Source organism: Musca autumnalis, unplaced genomic scaffold (assembly GCF_047663935.1).
Source record: "Musca autumnalis isolate F117 unplaced genomic scaffold, ASM4766393v1 scaffold_1, whole genome shotgun sequence".
Taxonomy (NCBI): Eukaryota; Metazoa; Arthropoda; class Insecta; order Diptera; family Muscidae; genus Musca; species Musca autumnalis.
The window spans coordinates 18,782,668-18,802,379 of record NW_027411644.1 but is presented as its reverse complement, the minus strand read 5'-3'; the positions used below and the strand labels follow the sequence as shown (position 1 = coordinate 18,802,379).

The 19,712-nt window shown below is 35.4% G+C and overlaps 3 protein-coding genes across 6 annotated transcripts in view; 1 reads left to right on the top strand and 2 right to left on the bottom strand.

Annotated features, from left to right (window-relative positions):
* Spn88Ea (Serpin 88Ea) overlaps positions 1-4,169 on the bottom strand; it is a 33,028-nt gene extending 28,859 nt beyond the window's left edge. Inside the window, exon 1 of one of the 4 annotated variants that reach the window (XM_073968741.1) lies at positions 3,929-4,169. The gene's annotated coding sequence lies outside the window, so the exon portion shown is untranslated. Of the gene's footprint in view, positions 1-3,334; positions 3,759-3,814 lie in introns of those variants that run through there. The other 3 variants (XM_073968771.1, XM_073968762.1, XM_073968751.1) reach the window with 3 other exon arrangements.
* A 7,240-nt stretch (positions 4,170-11,409) lies between these two features.
* On the bottom strand, positions 11,410-11,679 carry LOC141391580 (enhancer of split m4 protein-like). Its single transcript, XM_073964452.1, has one exon. The coding sequence runs from the start codon at positions 11,677-11,679 to the stop codon at positions 11,410-11,412; it is 270 nt and encodes an 89-aa protein (XP_073820553.1).
* A 6,903-nt stretch (positions 11,680-18,582) lies between these two features.
* Positions 18,583-18,930, top strand: LOC141391579 (enhancer of split m4 protein-like). The gene has a single exon (XM_073964451.1). It carries the CDS (start codon positions 18,583-18,585, stop codon positions 18,928-18,930), a length of 348 nt encoding a protein of 115 aa, XP_073820552.1.
* Positions 18,931-19,712: the final 782 nt, after the last annotated feature.

Below are 19,712 nucleotides of genomic sequence, written 5' to 3'. Positions count from 1 at the left end.
ATTATTAAAATACCTAAGAAAGGGGACCTTAAACTTTGCAGCAACTGGAGAGGAATAGCTTTAACACCAACGATATGCAAAATCTTTAATAGAATTATACTCACCCGCATACTTGATCCACTAGATAAATGTCTTCGCAAAGAACAAGCAGGGTTCAGGCCTAACCGTTCCTGTGTGGACCAAATAAATAGTCTACGATTAATAATCGAGCAGTGCAACGAGTTCAACACGCCATTGTATTAAACCTTCGTCTATTTTGAAAAAGCCTTCGACGCTTTAAATAGAAATAAAATCTGGGAGGCACTTGAGAACAAAAGTGTCCCTACCAAAATAATAAACTTGATAAAAGCTCAATATACCAACTCAACCATGAGAGTTTTTCACAATGGTAAAATAAGCGAAGCATTCAAAACCATCAGCGGAGTTAAACAGGGATGTCTGCTTTCTCCTCTCCTTTTCATAACAACTCTTGACGAAATATTGTCATATTCATCCAATCAAAACAAAGGCATCCCCTGGAGGCTACATCATAACCTCGAAGATTTGGAATATGCAGACGACATCGTGCTACTTGCGACAAGCAGAGAAAATATGCAAACTAAAATTAATCAACTTTCCGAGCAAGCAGCAAAATTCGGCCTGTACATAAATGCTGAAAAAACGAAGAGTATGCTTATTAAATCAAACCAAAACCCTTCATTCTTTCTGAACGGGAAACTAATTGAAAATGTCAATAACTTCTGCTATCTAGGTAGCAATATCAACCCTAGCGGCGGAGCAAATGATGATGTCGACATCCGCATTCAAAAAGCCAGAGGTGCATACTGCAGCCTAAAAAATATTTGGAACTCTGGTGCATATTCTCCAAAAACGAAACTGCACCTTTATAATGCCTGCGTCAAGTCAGTACTACTGTATGCATCTGAAACCTGGCTAGTAAACGAAAGAATTAAAAATAAACTGCAAGTTTTCACTAATAGATGTCTTCGCAACATTTAAAAAATATGGTGGCCAAGGACTATCTCAAATGAAGACCTCCTACAACTGGTTCAGCAAGAAGATATTAACATACAAATAAAACGACGCAAATACAACTGGATTGGTCACACACTCCGTAAGCCTTTTGATGATATCTGCCATGAAACACTGAGCTGGAATCCCCAGGGTAATCGCAGCAGAGGACGGCCAAAAACCACTTGGCGAAGAACCATTTTCAATGAAACCGGAAAAACATTCAATGAGTTAAGATACATTGCATCGGATAGAGTAAGATGGAGATTCTATGTGAATAGTTTATGTTCCTGATGGAATATGCTAATAAATAAATAATAATAATGAATATTATTTATTTCCTCAAACCAAACTTACACAATTTTAAGACTTTTTATTGAAAAGTAACCTAATAAAATCTCAAAAATATCAAAAAACGGGCAAAATCGGGTTTTGAAACCTAGTAATACCAATGCAGAAGACTTTTATTAATGTGTTCTAGGTGGCAAAATCACGGCCAAACACGGCCAATTTAGTATAAGTCTATTTGAAGTGAGTTTAAGAAAAATAAAATATTTATTTTTGACTTTTTGTGTTTTTTGGTCGCAACCAAAAATGTTTAAGCTATATTATGCATTAAATAAACTCCTCTCGCAATTGCCAATCTATTCCATTTTACATATATTTATATTTGGTTTATTTTTAATATATATATATATTTTATAATATATATTTTTTTTAGTTTTTCTTCGAAATTCTCACTTTAACGGAAATTTAAACCGCGATAATGGCGCTATTTTGGAAAATATCGCTTATATTAATAAATTTTGACATGTTCTTTTTTCAATGCCAACTAAAAAATTATTATTATTAAAAGTTGCAAATTCGACTTTTTGCCTCAAAAACTGGGCAAATTACCTATAGTGCGTCGTATGGGGCTAGTGAGTACAAGTTGCTACAACAAAAATCAAAGCGGTTCGAGATCAGGCCTTAAACTGAACTTTTCCGAAATGTTGTGTGGGAGGTACCCGAAGGAGTGGACCGATCGAGTCCATATTGTAACCTCATCTAAGGCTGGTAGAAATTTCACGATGTGAGCTCCAACCAGACGGACGGACATGCCTAAATAAACTTTACCTTGTCTGAAACGGATTTCGTCCAAACATACTTGTGGTCTAAAAGCATTATTTCGCTGAGGCATATCTTGCCCGTATGAAAGTGTATATACCCTCGTTAGCATAAATGCTGAGGGTATAAAAATGAATCTTCTTTCTCATGGAACATACAGCTGCTGGTACTGGTATTTTCAAGCTTTTTATTTTTTATTTCAGATAAGCTAATTTAAATGTGGTCGATAATTATTTATTTTCAACAACAAACTTGTGGTTATTGGTATGACATTTGGTATGCTAATGCAAACGTATTTTATCTCAAATTTAGAAACAAACTCAATATTTCTAAAATACTATTAAGGCTAAAAGTGGGTACCCAGCGCTTTTGAAATTTTGACTCTTTTATAACTTCTCGAATTTTTAGAATCTACTTAGGTCTATAAAATTCTTTGGTGACGAGCTACTCACTGACTGATTAATTATCAAAGCCCAGGGAAGAAGAGTAGGATTGAATTTTCTGATGAGTCGAAGATGATACATAGGGATTCTGTATGAATTGATAATAGTTTCGATAGGAAAATAGGTCATGGTTCGGATTATAATGTTGTTATTGCATCAAATATCATTTTATAAGTAAAAAGTTTCCGCTAAGGAAATAGCGGATACTTGCTGGTACTTATTTAAATTGAAATGTATAAACTTTTTTGACTCTCAGGGTATAACTACCTAAAGAAGAAAACAATTGTTTACATGACTAATTGTTGTGGTAAACATTTCGCATAAATGCATTTTATGTAGGTATACATACCTACCTCTGAAACTTTAGTTTCAGAAATAAATATACTAATGGCCACTCTTTTGACACTCACTGTATATGCATGCATCAACGATATTCCACTAAATATTTTGTTCGTAATAAACGGTGATTACTTTCAGTTTTTTTCACAATCATAATTATGCTCTGCAGCAACAACAATAACGATAACAACAGCAACACTGTAATAACCTCAATTAAATTACATTTAAGTTAAAAGAAATAAACCAAAACATGATACGGCTTCGTTAAGAGGTAGGCAAAGCTAATTGTTTTTTAGACAATGGAGGACAATCAATCAGGCAACCAACCACTTTACTCAGAAGCCAGCAGCATTGTAAAGCCTTGTTGTTTGTCTTATTTTGTTTTGCCAAAACGCCAAAATTTTTGAAAATAACAAAAATCACAAAAAACCAACACCAAATAAAGAAAACTATTGCGAAATTCACCGCTCTACTTGCGCATTGTTTCTTTTGGTTTTTCGGTATACCAAATAAAAGTTTGGTTGCTTGCAGTGCGCTTCGGTGATATTGTAGTACCAAGCAACCGGGGCAGGCAGGTTCACTTCACAAAACTACAATTAGGTAGGTATATTGTGGATATTTTTCTTGTGATGATATAAGCACTCGTTTGCAGCTCCGTTAAACCGGTCCCAATTCAATTTTAATTTCGTTTCGTTTCTTGTCTTTTAATTTTTATTTCACACTGTTCAATTGCAAAAAATAAGCGATAAACGAATTGTGATGCACAAAATAGAGACAAGTCAAGCAGGCGACACACACACTCTTAAACACAGGCACACAATTAAAAATTTTCAATATTTAATTTGAAACACGAAATTTCTGTCAATGATAAGAATTTTGGAATTTTTATTTTAAAGTTATATGTTTCCACACACCACATGCACACTTGAAGATTACAGCAAAAGCAAGCAACTTAAAATAATAACAAAATATTTTGCTTCTTTAAATTAAAAAAAAAAAAAATAAATAATCATTGGTTTTTTGCGAACCTTTTTCTTTTTATTTTTTCGGCAATTGTTGTAAATCAAGTAACCGCCGGAACTATTTTAACTCGTCGACTAACCGTGCTTAACTGACACTCGAAGGTAGTTCAAAGTCTGTGGTAAGCTCTGTTGTTTGTGGTTCGTTTTTAGCACCAGCCAGCTGAACGAACGAACCCCAACCAGTTCGAAATAATACGAAGCAGTGATTGATTGTGGATCGTTTCAGTGAGCCAAGCTTTACTTGATTACTCTCACACTCATTGACTGTTTTTCTCTCGTTTAAGTCTCTTTTTGTTTAAATAAAAACCTTAACCCTTGTTTAACCGTTGTTATCTGTGCAAAAGATTGACAAATGACCTAGTTTCATTTATTTTATTAAACACAACGAACTTTGTATAGGTACAACACATGTTTTGGATTAAATTTTACAAGCTATAATAAAACAAGTAAAAAAGTATCAGACAGAGATATACCCTCAGCCTGTGGGAATTGTGACTTTCATTTATAGACAGTAGAGTAAGTGGCCCAAAAAAAAAAAAGAAAACCAAACAAATTTTTTTTTGGAACTCCAACCCCTCAAAATTTTTATACCCTCAGAGTTTATGCTAACTAGGGTATATACACTTTCATACGGGCAAAATGTGCCTCATCGAAATAATGATTTAAGACCCCAGGTATGTTTGGACGAAATCCGTTTCAGACAATTTGGAGTTGATTTAGTCATGTACGTCTGGCTGGCTGGAGCGCGCGATAACTCTCGAACGGATCAATCGATTCGGTCCAAAATTTGGCTTTCGGAATATTTTGTCCAAACTTAGTTTAAGTTCGAAGACGGGTTATATCGGTCCACTCCTTCCGATACCTCCCCCACAAAAGTTCGAAAATGTTCGGAAAATTTATGCGCACGATAACTCTTGAAGTAAGTAACAGATTCGGTCCGTACTTTGCACATCGTGAAATTTTTACCAAACTTAGATGTGGTTTCAATATGGACTCAATCGGTCCACTCCTTCGGGTACCACCCACACAAAATTTCGGAAAAGTTCAGCTTAGGACCTGCTCTCGAATCTCTTTGACTTTTGTTTTATAAATTTGTATTCAATGTCCTCTATATGACGGTACAAGTTTTATCCGGGGCAAGTCCATACTTCCTGAGAAAATAGCCTGAAGTATGCAAAAAAAAACCCTATGACACAGTGTGCAGTGGTTGGAGAGCAAGAAAAATCTCGACCGGATCTGCCGATTCGGTCGAAAATTTGGCCTTCGTAATATTTTGTCCAAATTTAGTTTATATTCGAAGATAAGCCATATGGGTTCACTCTCTCAGGTACCTCCCCCACAAAAGTTCGAAAATGTTCGGAAAATTGTGCGCACGATAACTATTGATGGGAGTGACCGATTTGGTCCATAATTTACACATGTCCACTCCTTCGTGTACCCCACACACAAAATTTCGGATAAGTTCACTTTGAGATAGGGATAGGTAATGGAAAGCAATAATCGATTTTTCGATTTTGGTCTAAAAATAAAAATGCGATTTTTCGGTCTTGCGATTATTTCAGTTGTCTTAGAACTCGATTTTCGACTTTTTCATGACCGCAGAAAATCAATTATAGTCGACTATTCGTCGATTTTCGAGTTTTCTTTTGAAACTGTAAAACCGCCAAAAGTGTAAAACCGCCGAGTCAACAATCGACGGACAAACTCGAAAATCGATCACAAGATAATCGATTATGCGATTTTCCCTCCAGACAAAAGTCGACTACGATTTTTAGATTTTTGACTGCAAAAAGTCGATTAATCGATTAACAGAAAGTCGACTTTGAGACCTACTCTCGAATCATCTTGATTTTCGTTGAAGCAACTTGCATTATCGGCCTCAATTACGGCGGTAAAATTTTGTTTAGGGGCAAGTCCATACTTCTTGAGAAAACAGCCCAAAAGGTGTAAAAAAACCCTATGGCACCTTTGATAACTCTCGAAGTGACAACCGATTTGTTCTAAAATTTGGCCTTCGTCATATTTTGTTTAAACTTAGTTTCAGTTCGAAGATGGGCAATACCGGTCCACAGATTCCGGTACTTCCCCCAATATTTAAAAAAATGTCACTAAAATGGTATGCGCGATATCTCTCTAACAGGGCAAACTATTTGGTCTAAACTTTGGATATCCTAATATTTTGTCAAAGTTAATTTAACTTCTAAAATGGCCCATAGCGGTCCTCTCCTTAGGGTACCCCCACAAAAGTTCAACATTTGTGTCTAAGTACAGTTTAGGGTCTGTTCGAAGATCCTTTTTCCACTTCCATAATGGACCAAGTCCGGCCATTCTTTTAAGTACCACCTTGGCAACATTTTTGAACATTAATCCTAATCCACATTTTTGTCGGCAAACTCAAATGTCCACCAAGGACCACAAAATTCTGAAAAGACCCTAAATATATTCAATCGACTGATAATTTTTTACTTGTTTCCACTTGATCCAAAAACTTGACATATTTTGGGCCCTTTATAGCTATATCAAAATCTGATCCTATTTTCAAAAATGTTTGTAGAAATCGTTTTATTTTTCAGCATTGTGTGAACTTGCCGTCAAAAATATATACATATTCGGAGACTTCGTGTATCTTCCGAATAAATGCGGAAATTTTGCCAATAACTTTGATTTTGATTAAAGGGCAAAAGTGTTAACTTAACTAACTAAAAGAATAAACCGACATGACATAGTTCTTTTTGGAAGCGCATCTTATTTTGAGAATCATTCCTTTCGATATTTATCAAGCCAACTAAACATTTTAAATGATCTCACAAGTTTAGAGTTCCTGGAATCACGGGCTTGCCCAGAAAATTATATCGTTATAATCTAAATCACAAGGAGTACATTCGATGAAAATTTCAAAACAATCCTCGAACAGCCCTTAAACTGCAATAAGGCGAACATTTAAAACTTGTGTGAGAGAGGTTCTGGTACCTGGGAGTTAGTTGGTCACCCTAGGATTTTAAAAGCTTTTGGACCACTATGTTTGGAAACATGTCCACGAAATAATGTTTAATGTTATAGCGCTGTAAACAGTGCCTTCAATAACAATTTAAAAACCGTTCTCAAACAGCTCTTTAAATTCACTTAAGCGACCATTTTGAACTTTTGTGAAGGAAGTATCCGAAGGTGTTGCCCGATATAGGACTTCAAGAAACTTCATGTAACTTTGAACGAAAATTTTACGATGTACAAAGTTTCGGTAAAATCGGATAGTCAATTCGTAAGTTATCGTGTGCATCAGTAATTTTAGTTGATGCTGGCAAGGGGTTTTAGAGCTTTGGTCCTTTATCTCAGGAAGTATGAACTTGCCCACGAAAAAAAATTGTGCCATCGGAAAACGGGACGCAAAACAACTGTTGCAAAAAAAATCAAAACGATTCAAGAGATGGTCATAAATTTCAATTTTGCGAACAAAATTTTGAAATTTTGTGTGGAAGGTATGTATGTATGAAGGTACCCATAGGGGTGGACCAACCCATTTTCGAATTTAAACTAATTTTGGACAACATATTACAATACACAAAATTTGGTCCAAATCGCTTGATACGTTAGAGAGTGATCGTGCGTTTCAGCCAGCTAGCCAGACAGACGTACGGATATTGCTAAATGGACTCCAAATTGTCTGAAACGGTTTTAGTCGATAATTGGGATCTAAAACCATTATTTCGATATGAAATTGCGATTTTGACGGTATGATAGTCTTTTAAGAAAATAAAAAATATGGAGAACTGGAGTTCGGTTGCTAGCAGAAGGGGTATAGAAGGTCAATAGAAGATCTGATATCGAAAGAGAACCTTCAGAAGGGCTTCCATCTATAGCAGATCAGTAGAAAGTATTACATCCATAGAAGGCCTCTAGAAGTCGTCTTTCTATAGAAGACCTTTAGAAGGAGTCTTGTCTACAGAAGATCTGTTGAAGGTATTCTCTCTATAAAAGACCAGTAGAAGGTGTTCAGTAGGGTTATGACTTGTATCATATTTTGATGAACTTTGGCCTAATATAAGATAAAATCTTAATTATAAGTTGATTAGACAAAAAAAGCTCACACACAAAAAGCTTTTAAAGTTTTCATATATGAGCTTTTTAGAAAAAAATTTTAGAGTCACTTTAAGCACATATATGGCTAAAAAAAGCTTTAAAACCACACGACATAACCAAAATGACATAAGCTTTTGTGTCTCACCTAATTTTTAGCCATATCATAACATACATATATATAATTTTATATCACACATAACTTTATTCCATATATCATATAATTTAAATGTGGTTTGTGCGTAACCTTTTTTATACCCTCCACCATAGTATGGAGGATATATTAAGTTTGTTTTTCCGTTTGTAACGCATTGAAATAATCATTAGTGACCCTATAAAGTATATATATTCTTGATCAGCGTAAAATTCTGAGTCGATCTATGCATGTCCGTCCGTCCGTCTGTGGTAATCACTCTAGCATCCATTAAAATGGACGTTGAAATTTTTGTTTGCAGGCAGGTCATGTTCGATGGTCCACGTTTTGGTATAGCCCCCATATAACGGTACCGCCCGATTTCAGGTATTTTGACGTTTTTAGTAACATTTTCAAACCGAATTAGCTATAATTTGATATTTAGGGTTCCTAGTGATCAACAAACTTATATTCCAAAAGATATGGGCATAACGGTATCTCCCGATTTTCGGTATTTTGAGAATTTTGGCTACAGTTTTTAACAAAACTAGCTGTAATTTTACATTTGAGGTTCCCAGTGTTCGTGAAACTTCTTCACCAAAAATCGTCAACATAGGTTCATGTTTTGGTATAGCCTCCATATAACGGTACCCCCCGATTTTCGAAATTTTTTTTTTTATTTCAAAGGATTTTCCAAAAAATATTTTTTTTTCAAAGTGGTTTATGCGTGACCTTTTTATCAATTAAATGGAATGAATGTTATTTTTGGCATTAATAGGCAAAAGTTCATTCATTCTCGCTGCAGAAAACATTTTTGAGAAAAAAGGTCAAAAAGTCATAACCCTAGTGTTCAGTCTAAAAAGACCTGTACAAGATCTATTGTCTATAGAAGATTTAAATAAGGTATTCTATCTATCGGAAAGTTGTCGGACCTTTACAATGTATTATGCCTATAAAACACACGTAGAAGGTCATCTGTCGGCAGAAGATCTCCAGAATGTCTTCCGGCTATAGAAAACTTGTAGAAGGTCTTCGGTCTCTAGAAGACCTGCACAAGGTCTTCTGTAAATAGAAGATATCTACAAGGTCTTCTGTCTATAGAAGACCTCTGTCAATATAGGACTTTGAAGAAGCATATCTTCTGTCTATAGAACACCTGTAAAAGACCATTTGCCTGAAGAATATCTGGCTATAGAAGACCTGTAGATGGTCTTTTGTCTATAGAAAATCTTTAAAAGATCCTCTTTAAACAGAAGACCTGTGGACTTCTGTCAATAGAAGACCTGCAGAAGATCTTTTGTCTATAGAAGATCTGTAAAGAGTCTCCAGTCTATAGAAGAGGGTATTCAGCAGAAGGTATTTTGTCTATAGAAGACCTGTAGAAGATATTTTGTATTTTATAAGACCGATCCATCCGCCTACAGAAGATCTGTAGAAGGTTTTGTGCCTATAGAAGACCAGTAGAAGGTTTTCGGTCTCTAGAAGATTTGTTAAAGGTTTTCTTTCTGTCTATAGAATGTACAATCCTGCAGAACGTCTGCTGTCAGTAGAAACCCTTAGACGGTCTTCTGTAGCCCTGTAGAAGATTTTCTGTTTAAGACGACCCGTAGAAGATTTAGCCCTGTAGAAGATTTTCTGTTTAAGAAGACCCGTATAAGGTCTTCTGTCAATAGTAGACCTATAGAATGTCTTCTGTCTACAAAACACCTTCAGAAGGCTATCTGCGTACAGAAGATCTGTAGTAGTTTTTTTGGCTATAGAAGACTAGTAGAAGGTATTCGGCTTCTACAAGACCTACACAAGGTCTTCTGTTAAGAAGACCACTACAAGGTTTTCTGTCAATAGAAGACCTGTACAAGGTATCCTATCTAAAGAAAGATACAATCCTTCTTGTGTAGAGAAACGACTAGAAGAAGGTATTCTGTCTTATAAAACACCTGCAAAGAGTCATCTACCTATAGTATCCATAAAGATAAAAAATATCTCTAGAAGGTCTTCTGTTTATAGAAGACTTGTAAAACGTTCTGCTTATAGAAGACCTACAGAAGGTCTTCTGGTTAAAAAATACCTGTAGAAAGTCTTCTGTCTATAGAAAACCAGTAGAAAATCTTATGTTTATAGAAGACTTGTAGAACGTTCTGCTTATAGAAGACCTGTAGAAGATCTTCTCTATATAGAAGACCTGTAGAAGGTCCCCTGTTTATAAAAGACCTGTAGAATATCGTCTGTCTATAGAAGACTTGCTAAAGGTCTTCTGTTTATAAGAGACCTTTACAGGTCTTCTGAATTATTAATGACCAGCTGAAGGTATTCTATCTAAAGAAAATCTGTAGAAAGTTTTCTATTTATGGAGGAATTGTAAAAAGTCTGCAATACCTGCAGAATGTCTTCTCTTTATAAAACATGGATAGGCAATGTGCGCTTATTGAGAGCAAGTGAGCATACATTTCAATGCATTTTACATTGAAGTTTTCGCTCACTTGCTCTCAGTAAGCGCACACTGCCTATCCATGTTATAAAAGGTCAGTCTTTTGTTTATAGATGCAGGTCTTCTGTCTATAGAAGGTCTGTTGCAGATCTTCTACAAATGAAAGGCTTTTGGAATGGCCTCTTTGAATGAAACACCTGTATAATGTCTTCTGTATATGAATCTGTAGAAGGCCTTGTTTACATCTACGTATAAAAGACCTTCACAAGATCTTCTATTAAGGATAACGTATAGAGAATCGGTAGAAAGTCGTCTGCATGAGACCTGCAGAGGGTCTTCTGTCTATAAAATACTTATAGAAGATCTTCTGAAGTTCTATTAACATTGCTTCTGTGCTTCTTTTTATGGAAGACCTGACGAAAAATTTTTGTCTATAGGAGACCCTCAGAAGATATTCTGTTTAGAGAAAACTTTAGGAAGGTCTTCTGCCTATAGAACCCCTGTGGAAGTCTTTCTAGTTTGTAGAAGACCTTTGCAGAGTCTTTCATCTATGCATAACTGAAGCAGGTCTTCTAGGTACAGAAGACTTGTAGAAATAAATATTTACAAAAAGTTAAGAGTGGATATGGATCTATGTATGATTCGTAGAGAGGGACACAAGAAATGCTGTCCGTAAAATAAAAACAAAAATTGCAATTTAGGTTTTTAAAAATATATATATTTTTTATCTTAAAATAATTGTTTTAAATATCACAGTTTGTTTCTTAAATTAAACATTTTCATGGAAGACATTTCTTTTTATAATTAATCGTTCGTTTTGAGCTTTGACCCAACATTGGGGAGATGAGGTTATTAAGCAGAAGTCCAAAAGAAGGTACCCTGTGCGGTTCGCACAAAATGTACAGGAACATAAGTTTCTTGCTCAGAGGAGAGAATTTCATTGATGTCATTTTCAAAAGATTCCATAGATGAAGAATCTGAGTCAAGACAGGCATTGCGGCTATTTTCCAATGATTGCACTGAGTCGGCAGCAACAATTTTCTTGGATTTGTCGTGTTTGAAGATTTGTTTCAACAGCTTCTTCATGCTGTAGCTGGTAGTTTTCTTGTTGGAGATATCCATTTTGCTGAATTTTTGATTTTGAGAAATTTCGACGCACATTTTGCAGGCTGTTGTAAAGGAGTGTTGTTAACTGTTGAAATGTTTGCGAGAGAATGATGCTGTATTCTTACAACCCCTGACCTTTTATACTCTCCGCACTTGGCATCTAAGATGCTAGCAAGAAAAAGGATATGCAGGTTTTTAGCAAAACTACCAGCTCCTAAAACAATAGCCTGTTTCTTTGTTAGATTTTTCCTGTCGAGTCGTGGGAATGTTTGCTAAAATAGTTTTTTTTTCATTGCTAGGATAGTATTTGATCCTTTCTTGTTGTTATTGTATCTTCAGTTTTAAATTCTGTGCACGAGCATGTCTGAAAACACTAGACAACCAGACATAATAAAATAGAATAATAGTAAGTGAGCGATCTTTGTGAAATGTTTCCCACGCATTAGACTGTGGCAAAAGTGAAAATTAGGCACGCAGGGTGTTTTTGTATCCTTTTCTCTGGTTCAGATTAGGCTACTTGTGGATAATTGGTAGGAAATAAGAATTGTGTTGCTTATTTAAGAGTAATTGATTGTATTACAAAATGTGATAAGAATAGTGTGTATTGATCTTAGTTTGTTTGTAAATAGGCGTAAGGATAGAAAGCGTGCGTTGTAAGGTTAAAGCGTGTGTCTAACGCAAGCCATGACTGCAACAGAAATATGTATCAATTATTTTTATATCTTCAGCCTTTAAGCTAAATAGGGTACACCTATACACTTTGAAAATTTGGCATTCGTAATATTTTTTCGAAACTTAGTTTAAGTTAAGTTTAAGAAGTTACTTCCACTTCGGTCCACCCCTCGGATACCTCCCACACAAAATTCAGAAAAACTGAAGATTAAGAGCTCCTCTCGAATCTTTTTGAAATTTTCTTTCAGCAGGCGGTACAATTTTTTATCGGGGACAAGTCCATACTTTCTGAGATAATGACATAAAAGCTCCAAGAAACCTTGACCAACTAACATGGCAAATCCGCAAGACAACTCTCGCAGGGAGCTTTTGATTGGTCCAAACTTTGCACATAATATTTTTTCGTCTAGTCATGTATCAGGTTGGAATATGGCCTATATCGGTCCACTCCTTCGGGCAACTCCCACAAAACACAAAATTTGGAAAAAGGACAGCTTAACAGCCCATCTCGGACCGTTTTGAAATTTTTTGCAACAAGGTCTTCTTGCTGGTCCTTTTACGATGGCGCAATTTTTTTCGATGGCAAGCCCATACTTCCTGAGATAATAGCCCAAAAACTCCTAAAAAGCCTGTCGACATCAACTAAACTAGGTTATACGTAAAATAACCTTCGAAGGGAGAAACCGAATTGGTCCAAACGTTGTCCATCGTAATATTTTTCACAGACTCGGATTATGTCTGAATATTGATTTCTATCCAGAGAAAGTTTGGATAGAGTACAGTTTAAGGACTCGCCTGGGATCGTTTTTAATTTTTTGGCAACATCTTGTTTATGCGGCCCTAGTTAAGACGGCACAATTTTTTTCGTGGTGGCAAATCCATACTTCCTGAGAAATTGGCCCAAAAACTCAAAAGAAAAAAAACCTATAGAAGAAGTATTGTTTTTGCTTATTTCCTTTAGGTCCGAGAGTGAGAGTATATCTCTGTCGGCACAGCTGACATTATTTTGCTTACTTAAGCCAAAGTAGCATTTGTTGGTCAGTACATAAAATTCTTCTTCTTCTGGGATCGTTTTTAAATTGTTTGCAACATCTTGTTTATGCGGCCCTTTTTAAGACTGTACAAGTGATGTTGTTTGCTGTGCTTCTGACGGTACCGAGGTGGACGAAGTCTTTAACTCAAATTTAAAATGTTCCAAAGTTGGTCCGAGTTCTGTCGAAGCATTGAGCGTCGGCATCATCTACTTGGTATTGTCGCCGTTAACCGCCAGGCCCACTTTCGCAGATTCAACATTGTCAGCATAAGCAAGTAACATGCTAACAAATGTTTTTTCGACCCTTCCAAATGTATTAGTTACTCGATCAGTAAGACCTATGGTGTCAATGTCATCGGCATCAGCAAGTGACATGTGGTTATTGGTGTATATTGAGCAGTTCCTTTTAACGTTTGCATCACGTATAACCTTGTCCTCTTTTGGTACTAAACTGTTCGGAGAGGTTCTTTGCTTTTTTAGCCGAGGGCCATGTATCAGTTAGTGTCATACGCAGACACACACATTTCCTCCATTTTACGCATATGGTTGAGCTTCAACCTAATTTCGTTCATTCCCAGCAAACCAAATGTCGGATGTCCGACATATCGAAACCATTTCGGAAGCAAAATCGTTCAGATTTCGTATCGATTTCTATACGATTTTTCGTAGGGGGAGACGTTCAGATTTCGTTCCGATTTCGGAGAAAATGTCGGAAGTAAATATCCCTTCGAATTTGCTAATGTTTTTCTTTCGATTTCGTTAGGAATTCGGATCGATATGTCGGAAACAAATTTCCCTTCGCACAACAACCACCTTTTGTATATATTTAACAAGCAACATTTTAGTTTGTTGTCGAAAAACAAAATGGTTGGTTATAAAATTCGCATATACATTTTTTAAATATTTTAAATATAAATGCAACATATAATAATTCAAGCTAGTGCTGATAGACTCAACATATTCGTACATAAAGTTTACATTGTTCTGCTATAACTACAAAATGATAACAACAGTGAAAATCATTAGATATCTTTGAAATTATAATCTTCAATAAAAAACATAACAAAGAAAATTTATCAATAAAAAATTGATATCAGAAAAACACTTTTTCCTTCGATAATCATACGAACTTATTCCAAAATCGTTCAGAAATCTTTACGAAAGTTCGGAAGGAACCTCAGATTTTCATACGACATTATTCCGAAATCGTTCAGAAATCTGTACGAAAATTCGGAGGAAAAAATTCGAATTCCGAATTTCCCAAGGATTTTCTTCCGATTTCGTTGCGAATTCTGACCGAAATCGATCCGATTTCGCTCCGACATTTCGTTCCGAAATTATGTCAACCACTCCATACAACTTTCGTTAAGATATCGTTACGAATTCGGATCAGATATCGGACGTAACGTCCGAAATTTTGTCCGATTTCGTTACGATATCGGTACGATTGGTTTGCTGGGTTGTTAAATAAAAGACCCTTACGGACGGAGCCGCACACCTTAATAGTCTACACCTTTTTCAGATGTAATTCGAAAAATTTTAGTTGTAATTCGAGAATTCCATTTATAATTCGCATCATTTTATTTGTAATTCGAAACAAAAAAATTACAAAATATTTTTTTATTTATTTTTTTTTTTAAATCAAATTTATATCTGGCTTTTTTTGAATTACAAATAAAATAATTCGAATTACAAATGGAATAATTCGAATTTCAAATAAAATAATTCGAATCATAATAATTGTTCCACAAACATCCCATACGGGAGAAGGGAGACTTCTCTCATATCAATGAGTGCACCCCGATTCATATTAGCTCAATGGTATGGGACCTACTGTTTATCGCCGAGTCCGAACGGCGTGTCTTAAGACACTACTTTGTAGAGAAGTTTTACATTGCTGAAATACTTAGGAAATGTCGACAACATTACTGAGGGGTATTTTTTCACCGTTGAAAATTTTGATGTTGACTGGCCGGGGAATCGAACCCACGATCTTCAGCATGCAAGGCTGGTGTGCATACGATTGCACCACGGTGGCACCCAATTCAAATTACAAATGGAATAATTCGAATTAGAAATGGAATAAATCGAATTCTAAATAGAATAATTCGAATTACAAATGGCATAAATCGAATTATATATGAAAATAATAATAATTCTTATTACAGGTGGAATAATTCGAATTACAAATGGAATTCTCGAATTGCATTTAAAATAATTCGAATTACATCTGAAAAAATGCGTATTTAGCTGTTGCTTTTTTTTAAATCTTTTCATTTCTCTATCTGTAGTGGTGACCGTCCGTTCGTGATACCCTCTTGACATCCATGTCTTCATAAGTTAGAGACCTTCCAGGGTACCTTCCTGGATTATACTAATGAATTAATGCCTTCTTTTCAAAACTGCTTAAATTTCCAGAAAGATACCTCCTAAAAATCTTAAAAAATCCACGTTTATGGTCCTCAAAAAAATCTTTAAAAATTCCCGTATATAGCCTAAATCTTAAAAAAATCCACGTGAATAGGTCCCTCTAAAAATCGTTAACAATACCCGTATTATGTTCTCAATGTGTCCTTTTAAAATCTTTAAAAATCTACGAAAATGATCCTTAACGAGTTCTCTTAAAATCTTTAAAACTACAAGTTTACAGTTCTTAATGGATCCCCAAAAACTTTATGAATCCACGTGTATGATCCTCAATGGATCCTCATAAAAATCTTAGAAAAATACACTTAAATGGTCCTAGGAGGCGTTTTTTATTTGGGATGACGACTTCTATTTTGTTTTTCAGAATAGTCAGGCTTAATCCCATAGTCGTTGTTTTAATATTTTATTAAAACAACTTTAATTTATTAGTGGGAAACAATTGGCGATGTCTACCAAGGAGTAAGGCAGGGAAGACTATAGTTTCAGATCTCGCCACAGATCTTCATCAGTTCCCTTGTTTCTTGTTTTTCAACAAGAAACTTTTTATACCCAAGTGTCAATTGCCCGCTCAAATAGATACGTGTGCAAAGAAACACTCTGATCGAGAATTTCTTTGGCACTACCTAAACTCGAGCAACTTCACTTGCAAACAAAACCAAATCTTTCCCACTGCTATGCGTTCGTCGATTCTCGACGAAAAAACACATAACTAATTTGTTGGTATTGCATACTACTGCAATGAACAACATTTCGACGGTGCCCGGCGTTTTTTATTTGGGATGACGACTTCTATTTTGTTTTTCAAAATATTCAGGCATATGTCCATAGTCTTTGTTTTAATATTTTTTTAAACAACTTTAATTTATTAGTGGAAAAAAATGGCGATGTTTACCAAAGGGTAAGGCAGGGAAGACTATAGTTTCAGATCTCGCCACAGATCTTCATCAGTTCCCTTGTTTCTTGTTTTTCAACAAGAAACTTTTTATACCCAAGTGTCAATTACCCGCTCAAATAGATGGTCCTCCTAAACATTTTTTCCCGCTTCTCTGAATCATCCTAATATTGCATCACTTTACTTTTGCCGTTTTGGACTTGTATGTATTATATGTCGGAAAAGTATGTCACATGCGTCACACTTTCTGACAGGCCATCTTTGGACCAGAGGCTCTTCTCATCAGTGTACGGAAAAAACATTATGAAACGTTTGCAAACGTTTCGTATTTTCCATAAGTACAAAACGAAACATAACCCAAGTTGACCGAACTCGCTGTATGGTTTCGTTTTATTTACATTCGTGAGAGCGAACAATATAAAAAATTAAAAGTTCTGAACTTCACAACAACTCAAAACGAAACCGTACAATACACACTGCAAACGTTTAGTGGTTGATTGAAACACTCACCGCAGTATATTCCAAGAATGTAAATGTGTGTGTGTCTGAATGTGTCATTAAACATTTCGCATAGCAAACGATTCATTTTGTTTCGTTCGTGAATGAAACAACTCGGAACAGCATAGCCAAAGTACATTTCAGCAATCGTACACATTTGTTCTTCTTCAGTTGAAAAGTTTGTGGTTTTGTTTTGAGAACGAAACGATTCAGAAAAAATTAATAGTTTGTGATTTTGTGTGAATGGTACGACAATCGTTTTGTTTGTTGGCGGTCATTGATTCTCATAGAAATACCGCAGATCTCCTCAAAGAAGCCCAGTAGGTAGATAAGTTTTTTTTTTTTAACAATATTCAATAGAACTTTTATAAAAGACTGTTGTTTTAGACGAGTTGGTCTAGGAGTTCGGAAGGTCCTTTCACAGGAGACAATTAGGTTAAGTATATGTGGGATATAAAACCGATATTAAAAAAAATTCAGCATAGGTATATAATAAGATTATATCTAACCTGAAATGGTTACCCCTCCACTTGGAATTTTCCATACCTCTTTCAAATTAATATTCTGAATCATGTACTTTTTATGTGAGTTTCTTTTATGCGTATTAAATTTTAAACGATTTGTTCTGATGTGGCATTTTTCGTATTTAAATTGTACGATCTGAATTTGCTTCCTTCTAATTCATTGACAATTTCAAAGAACAATTCCAAAAAATTCATTGTGGTAAGTGCAATTGGAAACATAACCAAAAGTTGTGCCAAGAACGTGTTGGCCCGCTCCCAGTATCCTCATACTAGGCTCATGCTTAGCATGCTTAACATTCATTACGTTATTAAACACAATCATCAATGTTTATTCTAACCCAAAATATTTACTCTAAGTAAATGTGACAGCATGTTTCCCACAGCCTTACGAGTTCCTCTTATCCACAATCGAACAATATCTGTGTGATCATTGCAATGCCTCGGTAATGCGTGGGAAACATTTCGAAACTAATGAAATTCTATTATTTCCTAAAGGAATTCGTCTGTCCTGGAACATCCTATTTCTAAAGGAAAAGCAACAACAAAATCTTAAATATACAATTTCGTACAACAGATGTCTTTTGTTATCACTTGGCAGTACAATTTTAATTTTCCTCGAGCATTCCCACGCTCACGTAAGGATAAATGAAAATCCTTTTGGACAGACATTTTGAATGCAGGTTTTGAGTGTTGGTATTTTTACAAAGACCTGCCTGCTTCTTCTTATTCTCTTGGTTTTTCATGGCTGAGGGTATAAAAGGCAGAGACTCTCAAGGATTCAACATCATTCTCTTTTGAGCATTCAAACACTATACAACCTTACAAAAAACACATTCAAAATGTGCGTGGAAATCACACAAAACCAATGCAACATGGATATCACCATCTCCAACAAGAAAACCAGCTACAGTGTGAAGAAACTGTTGAAACAAATCTTCAAACAACAAAAAGCCAAGAAAGTTGCTGCTGACTCAATGGAATCATTGGAAAATGACCGCAATGCCAGTCTGGAATCTGATTGTGCATCCATGGAATCCTTTGAAAATGACATCAATGAACAACTCTCAGCCAAGCAGCAATACTGTGATGAAGAAGAGTTCGAATATCCCACCTCAGTACCAGTTCACTTCATTCGCACCGAACAAGGTACCTTCATTTGGACTACAACCAGTGCTGCTGAGCAATTGTCTTGCATGCAAGATCGTTGGGCCCAAGCCTAAGAATGAAACCGTTCTATAACAAAAATTCTACAAATCCTGTCTTCCATCGAAAAATTTAGTAAAATATTATAAATATTTTACAACACCGAAACTTTAAAAAGCTTTAACATAAATGTGATATTTTAAATTAAGAAACAAAAAAATTATTTTTATAGGAAAACATGAAAATATAAAAATATTTTAACTGAAATTTTATTGTCTTTTCTTTTGTACATTTATCAAATGGAGTTTTCAAAATTACAATCCTTATTGTACGTTTATATATAACCGGATTTAACTAACCCACTGGGTTTTAAATGTCAATTCCATTGCATATACGTCAAAAAAATCCTCATAAGGAAGGTTAACCGACAAAAACCTATAATATAAACAGCCTATTAGGTCTGGGGTTAAAAACAAATCGTTTCATTAATGAAGTATCCAGTCTGATTCTGGAGCTAATAGAATTTTTTCAAAATTTTGTAGGTTTAAACATTGACTCATTTTGACATACCGCTATCTTACGACGCTGTAATATAGTTGAATATGGTATGGGGAATGTTAAATTTTTATACACTCAGCATTTATGCTAACGAGGGTATATACACTTTCATACGGGCAAAATGTGCCTCATGGAAATAATGGTTTTAGACCCCAAGTATGTTTGGACGAAATCCGTTTCAGACAATTTGTAGTTGATTTAGCCATATCCGTCCGTCTGTCTGTCTGTATGGCTGGATGGAGCGCACGATAACTCTCGAACGGCTCAACCGATTCGGTCCAAAATTTGGCTTTCGTAATAT

Excerpts from the sequence above, each read along its gene's own strand:
- LOC141391579 (XM_073964451.1), top strand. The coding sequence starts at position 18,583 with ATGGATATCACCATCTCCAACAAGAAAACCAGCTACAGTGTGAAGAAA.
- LOC141391580 (XM_073964452.1), bottom strand. The coding sequence starts at position 11,679 with ATGGATATCTCCAACAAGAAAACTACCAGCTACAGCATGAAGAAGCTG.